Genomic DNA, 13,607 nt, shown 5'->3' on the forward strand with positions numbered 1-13,607 from the left:
TACTGCCAGATTGTCATCCAAAAGGATTATTCCATTTTAAACTCATAAAAAGTGCCTAAGAGTGTTTCTCAACAGGCTTGCTGTAGTGGTTTTAAAACATGTCTACAGATTCTCTGACATTCCTCTTCCCTTCCCTTAACATTTCAGAGGCCTTTGTACTTGCCTCAACAAATCGCCACAAAACATGTGACGGAAGTGATGCTGCTTCTAGGACTTCTGCAAGTTTCTCTCGGCACACTGGCCTGGGAGGCTTCAGCTGCCAGGTAAGAAATCCAACCACCCTTAGAGACCACATGGAGAGAACATAGAGGGAGATGGCTGAGAGGCTCCAACCATTCTAGCCAGCAGCTGCTTGACTCTTTTCAGCTCAGACAGCAGATGTGTGAGCTCTCTTTGAGATTGTAACTCTAGCCCAGCTGCTGTCAGACCACAGCTGCAGGAGACCCTGAGCAAGAACTGCTTTGCCAAGTCAAGTCACCCCCAGATCTGTGGGCAAGATAAATGACCATGATTGTTTCAAGCTGCTGTTTTGGGGTGGCTTATTATGCAGCAATAGATAACTAGATAACTGAAACAGTTCCCAACACAGAGCACTGTTAATTAAAAACATTTTTTTTTTTTGCCAATCTGGCAAATGACAATTATTATTATTACTATTTTTTGATTATCTGAGGCTGAGAATCTCTTTCATATATTTCTTGACCAATTGTATTCTTTGGTAGCATTGACAATAATTGGTTTGTGAGGGTTACTGGATTGTTGAATCTGAACTCTTTGCCTGTAACATATGATGGGAATACTTCTGACAGTTTGTAGTTTGTCATTTTTATGTTTTCCCCCCATATTATAATTTTATATATTTTTTATGTAGGAAAATCTTAAAAACTATTCCATTATGGTTTCTGGTTTTGATATCATGCTTAAGAAATTTTATCTATCTTAAGATTATAAAAAAATTCACAGGGACTTCCTACTACATAGTTTAATTTTTTTATACTTAAATCTTAATCTTTTAAGAATTTATTTTGATCTAAGATTTGAGGCAGAGATATAACTTCATTCTCTACTCCATCTTCTAGCAGTCTAACAGTTATCCCAGCATAACTTATTAAATAATCTGTCTTTCCTCCACCAATTTGAAAGATTGTCGTTCTCATTTGATAGATTTCCATGTACACCTGGGTTTGTGTCTATCTAGATGATCTATTACTAACTTCTCTTCACCTATTCCGGTCCTAGAACCATACTGCTTTGTTAAAAATATGGTCAAGAGAGAAAGTTTTGATGAAAGTGTTTCCTTAGGGAAGAAAGGCTCAGAATATATACCATTCTGTAGAAAAATTGGAAACTGCGCAGAGTTTATAACTCTGAACAAGTACCTTTCATAACTGAACAAGTATCTTTCTCATACTGCTACCACATACTTCATATTTTTATAAAACTTATTTAAATTCATGATTTAAAATTTAAGAACTAAACAGCAAGTCAATATTTTAAAATATTTTAGTCATAGATATAAAATTTGGTAGGTGGCCGGGTGCGATGGCTCATGCCTGTAATCCCAGCACTTTGGGAAGCTGAAGTGGGCGGATCACAAGGTCAGGAGTTCGAGACCAGCCTGACCAACATGGTGAAACCCCGTCTCTACTAAAAATATAAAAATTAACCAGGCGTGGTGGCGCACACCTGTAATCCCAGATACTCAGGAGGCTAAGGCAGGAGAATCTCATGAACCTGGGAGGCGGAGGTTGCAGTGAGTCGAGATCGTGCCACTGCACACCAGCCTGAGTGACAGAGATAGATTCCATCTCAAAAAAAAAAAAAAAGGTGAGCACCATAAAAATAGTATTATGAATTTTCACACTTATAAACCTGTTTTTATTTACCTACTTAGAACATAATTCTTAGCCAATCCTTGGGTATGATTATGAATAAACTGCTAAAAAAGGACTCTGGTCTAAGATACTTGGTCTAAATCAGCAAAATATAATACATACAGCAGATTCCATAATCAAAATCAATATACCTATTTTTTTTTTTTTTTGAGGTAGAGTGTCTCTCTGTCACTCAGGCTGGAGTGCAGTGGCGTGATCTCAGCTCATAGCAACCTTTGTCTCCTGGGTTCAAGCAATTCTCCTGCCTCAGCCTCCCGGATAGCTGGGACTCCAGGCATACACAACCACGTCTGGCTAATTTTTGTATTTTTGGTGGAGACAGGGTTTCGCCATGTTGGCCAGGCTGGTCTCGAACGCCTAACCTCAGGGAATCCACCCACCTTGGCCTCCCAAAGCTCTGGCATTACAGGTGTGAGCCACTGTGCCTGACCACCTAATTTTAAATGCATATTAAGAAATACCAAGGCCAGGTGGTGTGGCACATGCCTGCAATCCCACCCAGCACTCTGGGAGGCCGAGACATGCAGACTGCTTGAGCCCAGGAGTTTGAGGCCAGTCTGGGTAACATGGTGAAGCCCCGTCTCTACAAAAAATGGAAAAATTAGCAGGGAATGGTGGTGCATACCTGTAGTCCCAGCTTCCTGGGAGGCTGAGACAGGCTCACTTGAACCTGGGAAGTCAAAGCTTCAGTGAGTAGAGATTGTACCACTGCACTCCAGCCTGAGTGACAGAGTGAGATCCTATTTCAAAATATATAAACAACAAAAACAAAAACAAAAAAAATAAAAAAAGGAAATGTCTACATTAGGAACTACTTTTACATTATTAATGTACTAATAAGACTGATGGTTCCTTGCTCTCAAAGGCATCGCTACCTTAATCAATGGCCAATGCTTGATCACCACCTCTTAGATAATAGTCAAAACTTTGTAAAGGTATTCATTTTTGGAAGAAAGCTCACTATTTTTTCTTTTTTCCTGAGAAAGGGTCTTGCTCTGTCACCTAGTCTGGAGTGCAGTGCTGTGATCATGGCTCACTGTAGCCTCGACTTCTGGGCTGAAGTGATTTTCCCATCTACCTCCCAAGTAGCTGGGTGAGTACCACCATGCTCGGCTAATAAAAAAAAAATTGTTTTTGCAGAGGTATTTTTCCTTTTTAAGGAGGAACAGGTTTTTTTTTTTTAATTTTTCAAATTGGTTTTAAAGATGATTTTCAATCTCTCTCAAAAGAAAACTTCTTTTTTAAATAAAAAGTCAAATAGCCCTGTACCTTATGGACTTAACACATTAATAAGGAATGTCTTGAAAATCTTAGTTCTCGGCCTTGCCTTTGAATTCAAACTTTCTTATTATATGTGATAAAATGACTAAGGAACCGTGTCTAATTTATATGTATGTTTCTAAGATCATGATAGTTTTTTAAAGTTTTAGAATATATTAACTATGACATGTTCATAATTTATACTAGAATATGCCTACAAGTTAGCTCTTGAACTAGAATATGTAATTTCAACACATTTTCCATGGGAGTAATCTTATTTTTAAATTGAGTCATCTTTTATCACGTGCTTAAAACTTTTAATCTGTGAGTCAATATCCTTATTTGTCCACAGCACTTACAGTGAAGAGTGTTCAACTATAAAACTCCTTAGATGTCAGTGCACAGTTTGAGTAGAAAGAGTATTTATTACAGGTTAGAACTAGTGCTGGTGGTAAGAAGGTATTGGTAACCACACCTACAGCTTCTAAAAATTAATGGCAGCAAAAAAGCCTACTTTGTTAGGTAGATGATCTCCAGAGTCAGCAAAAGGCAAGTACTAATCTTTTTTTTTTTTTTCCTGAGACAAAGTCTCACTCTGTTGCCCAGGCTGGAGTGCAGTGGCACCATCTCAGCTCACTGCAACCTCCACCTCCAGGGTTCAAGCAATTCTCCTGCCTCAGCCTCCCAAGTAGCTGGGATTACAGGCATGTGCCACCATGCCCGGCTAATTTTTTTTGTATTGTTAGTAGAGACGGAGTTTCATCATGTTAGCCAGGCTGGTCTTGAACTCCTAACCTCATGATCCACCCGTCTCAGCCTCCCAAAATGCTGGGATTTATGGTGTGAGCCACTGCACCCAGCCTGAGCCACTGCGCCTGGCCTAGCAAGTACTAATTTAGAAAAAATTCAGAGGAAAAGAACTATGATTAAATGTAAAAGTAAAAAATATAAGCTTAGAAGTAAATTTTTTCTACCTAAATTCAGATAGTTATCATGTATCATTTTAGTATCTACAAGCCCAATTATGGAAGAATCATATATATATATACACTTTATATATAATTTTACTGTAAGTTCCAGGATCCATGTGCAGAATGTGCAGGTTTGTTACACAGGTATACATGTGCCATGGTGGTTTGTTGCACCCATCAACCCATCATCCAGGTTTTAAGCCCCGCATGCATTAGGTATTTGTCCTAATGCTCTCCCTCCTCTCCTTGTCCCCCACCCCCTGACAGGCCCCAGTGTGTGTTGTTCCCCTCCCTGTGTCCATGTAAAAGAACCATATATTAAAACAAACAAGCACACCTGCTGATTCACCGGGGGCTGGTTTACTTTTCTTTTTTGCTTCTGGTAGAGGTTGGTATGGTCTTTGTCCCACAGGCTCATCACCTTGGATAGCTGTTAAATCATGCATACTGAAGCTTCTTAAACGTTCAGTTATTGCTCCTTGGCTCTATTTAATACAGAAGTGATAGATCCAAGAAAAAAATACTTTAAAAATATTTAGTATGCTTACATTTAACTATCCCTGAACATTTTATTAAGATAACTTCAGAAAAGCTGAAAGAATTGTACAATGAACACCCAATATTGTTTACATTTTACGGTATCTCCTTTCTCACATATCTACCATCTATCCATCCATGAATTCATTTTATTTTTTCATGCATTTCAAAGTAACTTGTAGACATCAGTACATTTCACCCCAAACATTTCAGCATCATATTTAATTTTAAAATGTAAAAAGATGTATGATGGGCTTACCCTCAGAGTAAACAGCATCCATAATGTTGCTGTCTCCTAAAACTAGCACTTTGGGGCTTAAACTTTAAGATTTAGCGCAACTTTTAATTAATTAATTAATTAATATTTATTTATTTATTTAGAGACAGAGTCTCACTCTGTTGCCCAGTCTGGAGTGCAGTGGCGCGATCTCGGCTACTGCAACCTCTGCCTCCCAGGTTCAAGCGTTTCTCCTGCCTCAGCCTCCTGAGTAGCTGGGATTACAGGCATGTGGCACCACATCCAGCTAATTTTTGTATTTTTAACAGAGATGGGGTTTCGTCATGTTGGCCAGGCTGGTCTTGAGCTCCTGACCTCAGGGGATCCTCCTGCCTTGGCCTCCCAAAGTGCTGAGATTACAGATGTGAGCCACTACGCCTGGCCAAGGGCAACTTTTTAAAGTAAAAGAGACATGACATTGTTTTAAAGCTAAGGTAAGTCAGGACTGGTAATGGCTCTTTCTAGAACAAGTTAGAAACATGTAAGAGCCAAAGAATGTGGAATACAAAATGATAGTCAATTAGTGAATTAACTATCTGGCAAGACATACCTACTACTCTACATTTGACTTTAAGTCCTTTCCCTTAACAATATGGCAGATACTAGGCACAGGTGGGTATTTAAATTGAAATTAAGTAAAGTTAAATAAAATACAATATTCACTTCTTTTAATTGCACTAGCCACTTTTCAAATGTTCAATAGCTGCATGTGGCTAGTGGCTACTGTATTGGATGGTGCAGATACAGAACATTTCCACCACGGCAGCTCTGAAAGAGACATTTTCTGAACTGTTCATATATAACTACACTTCCCCTCCTAAAGTATAAAGCTTTGTAAAAGCAAAAAAAGAAAAAAAAATTCTAAATTTACCTACTTTAAATTTGCATAGCATATAGATGAGTCACTTCTTATTTATAGCTAGATTAAAAATATTCTTCTAAGGGGGTTTTTATACTTATTATTTCTTCTTTTCACACATAGGAATTTATGATTTCCTCTAGTTACAGTGTTACCATAGAAACTAATCCATAATGCTTCATCTCTAAATTTCAAAGTCAAAGGTGCTACAAACATTTGGACATTACTATTAACTTGTATTTTACACTCAAGAAAAAGGTCTTAATGTCTGAGTCTTGATTCAGTTACTTTGGGTTAATAATACATTATGTCAAAACCAAATGCCATTTCCATATCCCACTTGAGCTGTTTATTTCTACCATATTTTTGAATTGTGATATGAAATCATTAAAGGTCTTTATTCTCAATAAAAATAATTGGATTTCACACATTTAAAAAACATTTGTGGCATGGTCTAATTTATTATACTTGCTTCCTCCTTATTAGATATCATTTACTTATCAAATAGATAGTTGACAGAAGACTCCAGAGACATACTACAAGGAAGTGACCAGTGTTCATCTGAAACAGATGCCTTGTTTCTCAGAAATGTCATTCTCTTTATTTCATCTTCGTAGTTATGTGCCCTCTCTCAGCAATTCCTGATTTCTTTTCTTCTTTTTTTTTTTTTTGAGACGGAGTCTCGCTCTGCCGCCCAGGCTGGAGTGCAGTGGCCGGATCTTAGCTCACTGCAAGCTCTGTCTCCCGGGTTCACACCATTCTCCTGCCTCAGCCTCCCGAGTAGCTGGGACTACAGGCGCCCACCACCTCGCCCGGCTAGTTTTTTGTATTTTTTAGTAGAGACAGGGTTTCACCATATTAGCCAGGATGGTCTCGATCTCCTGACCTCGTGATCCGCCTGCCTCGGCCTCCCAAAGTGCTGGGATTACAGGCGTGAGCCACCGCACCCGGCCCCCTGATTTCTTTATCTACTGCCACACAGATGACAAACGACATGCATGTCCATGATACCCTTTACTCAATTCACATGCGATTTCCAAGGCTGGCTGTAATTCCCAAACCCTCCCACTCAAGAAGGTACATTTCAGGATACAAATAACTTAAAGTGTAACAGAATCAGTCTAATTTTATAATTATATCATCCCCAAACTTTGGTATGTTTAACAAGCATAATCAACAAATCTCTTGGGATATACCTCACAAATGAATGCACATAATACTGTTACTTCTACTGTTGTGATAGGTATATGTTGCCTCCAGAGCAAGACTTTTAAGACACTAGAGGAGAGGGACAAATCTTAGGCTTCTTCTATTCTCCTGGTGCACCTGGTATGCTACTGATGTTGAATATGTAATAAGTAAACTAAATACTTTTTTATGTCCCTTCTTTTTCATTACTCTTGACTGTTAAAGAGTCCTCCATAGATGGCAGCATGTTTTAATGTAAACACTGTAGGTTTTATGCAGAGGTTCGGCAGCAAACTAGAGGTATGGCCACAGGCTTCTCCATGGGTAGACTACACCACCCACCAAGGGTTGCTTCAGGTTTAGATTAAACATGAGCAAGGCAAGGCCCAACCTTGAGGTATCTGGGTGATCTCTCTATAGGCTGGATTTAAATTTAGCTCTTGAGTAACCAATGCTACCATTATCAATACCCAAGTATTATCAACTTCTTCAAGGCTTTCCAGAAAGCCAGGTACTGTAGGGAAAAGCAAAAAGAGAATATGAGCCCTCTTTGAGAACCTCCAACACTTTAACAGCCATTATCACCTTGGAAAATTGGACTTTCCACTGTATATTTTTTATGGGCCTAGAATAAAACTAATATAAGAGAGAAATTGGTGCAGTATTATGGACTTTGAAAACATTATATAAATTACAAGTATCCAATGTAACCAGTTTAAAGGAAGGGTATAATTATAAAGTAATCACTTCTGAAGGCCACCATATTCCTTCCAGTTTTTACATCTTCAACACAAAAACTCCAGTAATAAAGGAACTATGTTTGCTATAATAATGGTAAGTGGAGATATCTTCCCTCTACCCCAGAATTCTATATCACATGCATAATATGGTTGCAAGTGTGCAGTATGGCTATAAGTAGGCAGGGAAAAATGCAAAACTAACAACAGTACAATGTTTAGGCAGATGGGATGGGTGACTTTTTTTCTTTTTAAAAATATTGTCTTTAATATTACAAAATTAGTCAATATGTGGTATACTCTAAGAATTTCTGATCCATTTCTCACCCATGTTTCCTGTATCTAATGCTTTAATCCCATCAGTAAAAGAAAAATGGTCTATTTTTGAGGTCACAAATAGAACGTTACAGTCACTTGTAAATAACAATGTTAAAAGGTATTGGTTTTGTTTAAATAAATAATGCTTTGTGTATCTATTTTCTTCTATTTAATTTATATAATGTTAAGACAAAAGTATAAGAAAAATGAGAAAAGGACCCGGTGCAGTGGCTCACGCCTGCAATTCCAACACTTCGGGAGGCCAAGGTGGGAGGATCACGTGAGGCCAGGAGTTTGAGGCTTTAGTTAGCTGTGATCACAACTCTGCACTCCAGTCTGGGTGATAAAGCGAGACCCTGTTTCTAAAAAAGGAAAGAAGACAGACAGACAGAAAGAAAGAAAGAGAGAGAGAAAGAGAGAAAGAAAAAGAGAAAGAGAAAGGAAGAGAGAGAAAGAATGAAAGAAAGACAGAAAGAGAAAAAGAAAGAAAGAAGGAAGAAAAGTTCTAGTCTAGTCTGCTGTATGGAAACAGTGGTCTTAGTCAATAAAGAGGAAAGGCAAGATTACCATTCACAAGATAATTTCATATTTCAGCACTTTAGTTCCTATTCTCTGCAGAATTGTCTGTACTCTGTGTATGTTAAAATTGATCCTAACAAAGTAACAGAGATTATGATGAAAATGTAAAAGTCAAAGTAATTAAGTATTCTGTAGAATATTTTACACATTGAAACTGATCATCATGAGCAGAATTGTTCCTGAACCATCTGAACTTCAGGTGGCACTGAATTCTCAGGGTTTGGATTTAGATGGGCCCAAATATGCGTCGGTAAGAAACTGAGAATACTGCAGGGACTGACTGGGCAGGAGGGCTGGGTCCAGAGCTAGCACACTCAGGCTCTGGAAGGGATTCTTCAGCTGAGAAGCAGCTCCCCACACTGGCTCCACAGAGAGCTCATTTACATCCAAGGGCACTAGGACATCTGAATGTCTACTCAAGTATCTAAGCACATGGTTGGCATCCATAAAAAGGGACCCTGCATGTATGAGTAATTCCAATTTCTTCACACTCAAATAATGCTGTCTTTGTTTAAATACTTCATTTCCTGGTTAAACACTACATTAAAATTACTATATTTTGTTTTAAATAAGGAGAATTTATTATGTTTATCAGCACCTTTGTATAAAACCTTCAATTTATTTTCTTCACATTTTAAATCACAGATTTAAAAACATATAACCAGCAATGCTTTATAATCTTACAAGCACAAAACATTCTTTTACAGAATAATTCTTATTATACTATTCAGTAAACAATAGTCACTAAGCTCTATTTCTTGTTGATCCTTGACATTACATTATAATTGCAGATAAGGTTAGTTCCTAGTTTTTAGGGAAATCTCATTTCCCTATGCACATTCAGCAATTGATCTGACCAAGCCCAGAATGGAACTGACTGCATTTACATTAGGTGAATAAAATATTTTAGTGTGTTTAAGATGAAAGCAATACATATTTATTGAAGAACACTGATAACATGGAGAAAAATTTTAAAAAGGAAGTAAAAATTATTTGTAACCTATCACTAAAACTACTTATATATATTTATATATTCTCTTCAGTTTTTTCTGACTCATCATACTTTTAGAGCAGTTTCTCAACTTAACACTCCTGCTATTTTTCGTTAGATAATTTTTTGTTGTGGGGAACGTTCTGTGCTTTGTAGAATATTAAGCAGCATCCCTGACCTTTCTTTACCGACTAGATACCAGTAGCAGCCCCCTCTCAGTGGTGAAAACCTAAAATGTCCCATGGTAAGGGCAGGGGCACAAAATTGCCTCTAGTTGAGAACCACTGTTTTAGAGACATAAGGGGTTTTAGAAATCACGTTTCACCGCTTCGTTTTACAAGTGAGAAAAATTAATACTTAGATCAATGCAGATGATTTGTCCAAAATCTCATGGCTAATTTGTAGTGGAATCAACACTAAAAAAAATGCAGATTAACTCAATTGCTGTAGCATTCAATTTTTATTATACCATTCTGCTTCCTTAGATTGTAGGAAAAATAGTACAACCTTCTTTTTCCATTGTCTGGACAAAGGTTCTTTCCTTTTTTTTTTTTAAGTGTATAATACTAAGTTGTATATTCTCAAAGTCATTCACAAACAGAAAGTCATAAAAAAGACAGTAAGATGTTAGGATTTTTGACCTAATCGGGATCATTTAAAGTCAATTAGATTTCAACAATTTTACCTATAGAGCTCAAAAGTCTGTGGTAATTGAGTTCTTATATCTGCTAAAGAAATTCACCAAGAAAAGGCTGCCAGAGAAGTTCAAAGACATGGTTAATACAACGGACAGTACTTTTCTTCATCTGTCCTTCATCTGGCAGTAGTGTTGTTCATCTGCACGAAACCACCTACGTTTCTCATGTGGAAAGCTATGGAATGCTAAACATCCTCAGCAAAATCCTTGAAGGTCCTTCAAATGTTTATGCTTTGCTCAGCCAAAATAAACTTGTACAGTGACCTTGTGAACAGATGCCTGGTAATGAGGTCATAGAACTGAGTAACATTTTCAGAAAATTGCTTTATGGTGTAATAAATGTTCTGATTAGATTCCTATTTTCACCTTTAACATGCTCAGGTGGTTCAACCTGGGAAACCTAGTCAGGGTTATTACCCATTCTTCAAAGGTCACACCAAGAATCCAAGAATGTTTAGCCTCAAAGATACTTTAAACAAACTATATATTGTAAAAATTTTAAATAATTTTCAAATCTTACTGTTGGCTTTCTTGCAGCTTCTCCTTAAACCTGACCTATTTCCTATTTCACTTTCAATTTACTCTTCGGTATGAAGTGTCTGGTTCAGTGATTCTTCTATGACAATGCCCTTGTTTGACATCTGCAGAGATGAAACTAATTTCGTGTACTTTAAAATAAGTACAGTATAACTTGAGGCAAATAGGGTTAACATTATGCTATGTTCAGCATATTTAATGACCATTTCTAGTGAATAATATAGACTCCAGGATGGGATCTCCAACATTCCTGTACTCATGAGAATAGTGAAGGTTACCTCATATCCAGGGATGTTATGGATAAAAGAATCACAGCATTGCAAACAAATGGGGACGGTTCCAAATCCAGTATCCGATTTCATTTAAGGGATATGGGCTTCTATTTGTTTTGCAGGAGTGACTTAGACGATTTTTATCAATATTACTGCCTTTGGGGTGGACAGGTGATTTTAAGGTGTTAAACATATAAATTAAAAGAAACAAATCATAAGAGAGCCAGAAAAATAGCTATATGAAATAGATACATTTTTGTTTTCATGGCATTTTTACAGAAAAGTATTCCTGTGAGATAATGCTTATTTTAATAATGAAGAGTAATGGGTGGGGTCTTATCAACTAGAGGTGAAATACAATTTTCAGTTAGAAATAAAATTTTTGTGGGCTATTCCCTAGCTAATATAGACATTAGCTCCAGACAGACAGTAGATTGTGCAGGTGAGGGCTGTATCTATCTTGCTAATTGCTACATTCCCAGTACCTACTATGCAGAGGGCATTAAATAAACAGATGCTGAATAAATAGTATGTAGAATGCTAAACACCAATGGAGGCGAAGTGTAAGATAAAAATAAATGGGAAGGGAATGAGGATAAGATAATACAGTGGGGACTGCTGATTCCCTATGTGGGAGTAGTAAATACAAGTCAAAATAAAACAAGTACCGCACAAAATAGTCACAATATGTACAAAGGCATCTCACAAAATAGGAGAATAATATATTGTTGTATGCAAATACTAAAAGTGAGGAGGAAAAATGGGATTTGTATGCTTGTTTTTTAAGACAATATTCTAAAATGTGTTCTCTAAATAATTTTTCAACTTGAAATTTAATTTCCAGTTTTTCTCCACAGAACCATGTTGAAGAATGCTTTTAAATAGGAAAAATTCAGACAGCATCTTCATTGGGTGTAAATAAATACATGTACTTGATTTGCAAAGTCAAAAATGCTAAATTTTGTAGCAAAAAGCAACAAGCTTAGTCCCCTTCTCCTCTTCATCCCCTGCTGATGCAGCCCCTTTAAACCCTCTACTTTCCTATTGTAACAGATGAGGATTTTAGTTCTCTTCTACTTTCCTTCTCTTTCCCCGATACCCTCAATATGGCAAAACCACAGTTGTTAAATCCTTAGTCTGTGTTCATTATTATAATGTAAATGCAGTCATACTCCATTATTTCCTTTCTTATGTAACTTTTGTTTTTTTTGCCAGAGTTAATGATCATGCCTTTTTTTTCTTTTTCATTGTCTTACCTTCTTTCTCTTTACATTGCCGCCAATATATTTTTTCATGGTGCTCAGGGATCATGGGCAGCTGCATGGGCACCAGTGGCCTAGAGCCAATGTGTCATCTGGTTGAAGCATGCCCTCTCCCTGGTTTTATTACTTATTTATTTATTTATTTTATTATTAGTATTTTTTGAGACAGAGTTTCACTCTTGTCACCTAGGCTGGAGTGCAATGGTGTGATCTTGGCTCACTGCAACTTCCACCTCCCAGGTTCAAGCAATTCTCCATGCCCAGCTAATTTTTTTGTATTTTTAGTAGAAACGGGGATTCACCATGTTGGCCAGGCTGGTCTTGAACTCCTGACCTCAGATGATCCACCTACCACGGCCTCCCAAAGTGCTGGGATTACAGGTGTGAGCCACCACGCCCGGCCTCTCACCGGTTTTAGTATCATCTCTGTGCAGCATGAAAGATCCTCTTGGCTTTGTAGGTCTACCAGAGCCATCCCTCCTGGCACCTTTCATCCACCACATCCAGTTTCGGCTGGCTGCACTTTGGGCTTGCTGTGTGGTGTTCTCTCTGGGAATTTTTGTCATCTCCTTTCTGTGCTGAATAACTTGGTTCCCAGATCCCGTGGGTTTCCCTTTTTATGGACCATTCCCTAGCTCTGGTGAACAAATCTGCCCTGACAAAAGATAACCAGGAGGTAAATCTTGTGACTCTGCATGCCTAGAATTAAGAAATTTCTTAATTCTAAGCTCACACAACCGAGAGCTTGACTGTTATAGTACTTGAGGGTGAAAATCATGATGGTATCATGGATGGTATTACTGTCTTCAAGCTTTCCTTGTCACTGTTTAGAAATTTAATGTCATTCTGATTCTACATCATTTGAATGTGGAATGCTTTTTTTTTTTTGAGACAGAGTCTTGCTCTGTGACCCAGGCTGGAGTGTAGTGGCGCGATCTCAGCTCACTGCAGCCTCCGCCTCCTGGGTTCAAGCAATTCTCCTGCCTTAGCCTCCCAAGTAGCTGGGATTACAGGCGTCCGCTACCACGCCCAGCTAATCTTTGTGTTTTTAGTACAGACGGGGTTTCACCATGTTGGCCAGGCTGGTCTTGAACTCCTGACCTTAAGTGATCCGCCCGCCTTGGCCTCCCAAAATGCTGGGATTACAGGCGTGAGCCACCGTGCCCGGCCAAATGTGACATGCTTTTTATATTTGGAATCTTTATGAATTCTTTCCTTATCACTGGT

General features: G+C 38.0%; 1 protein-coding gene across 6 annotated transcripts in view; it reads right to left on the reverse strand.

Annotated features, from left to right (window-relative positions):
- The window catches only part of REEP3 (receptor accessory protein 3), a 104,833-nt gene that overhangs the window by 10,369 nt on the left and 80,857 nt on the right, over positions 1-13,607 (reverse strand). For 3 of the 6 annotated variants that reach the window (XM_065520125.1, XM_005565747.3, XM_045362110.2), the window contains one exon: positions 4,464-4,611. In XM_065520125.1, the coding sequence (XP_065376197.1) occupies positions 4,464-4,611 (148 nt within the window). Of the gene's footprint in view, positions 1-4,463; positions 4,612-7,696; positions 8,405-13,607 lie in introns of those variants that run through there. The other 3 variants (XM_074002050.1, XM_074002052.1, XM_074002051.1) reach the window with 2 other exon arrangements.

This window comes from Macaca fascicularis, chromosome 9 (assembly GCF_037993035.2).
Source record: "Macaca fascicularis isolate 582-1 chromosome 9, T2T-MFA8v1.1".
In the NCBI taxonomy this organism is placed as follows: domain Eukaryota; kingdom Metazoa; phylum Chordata; class Mammalia; order Primates; family Cercopithecidae; genus Macaca; species Macaca fascicularis.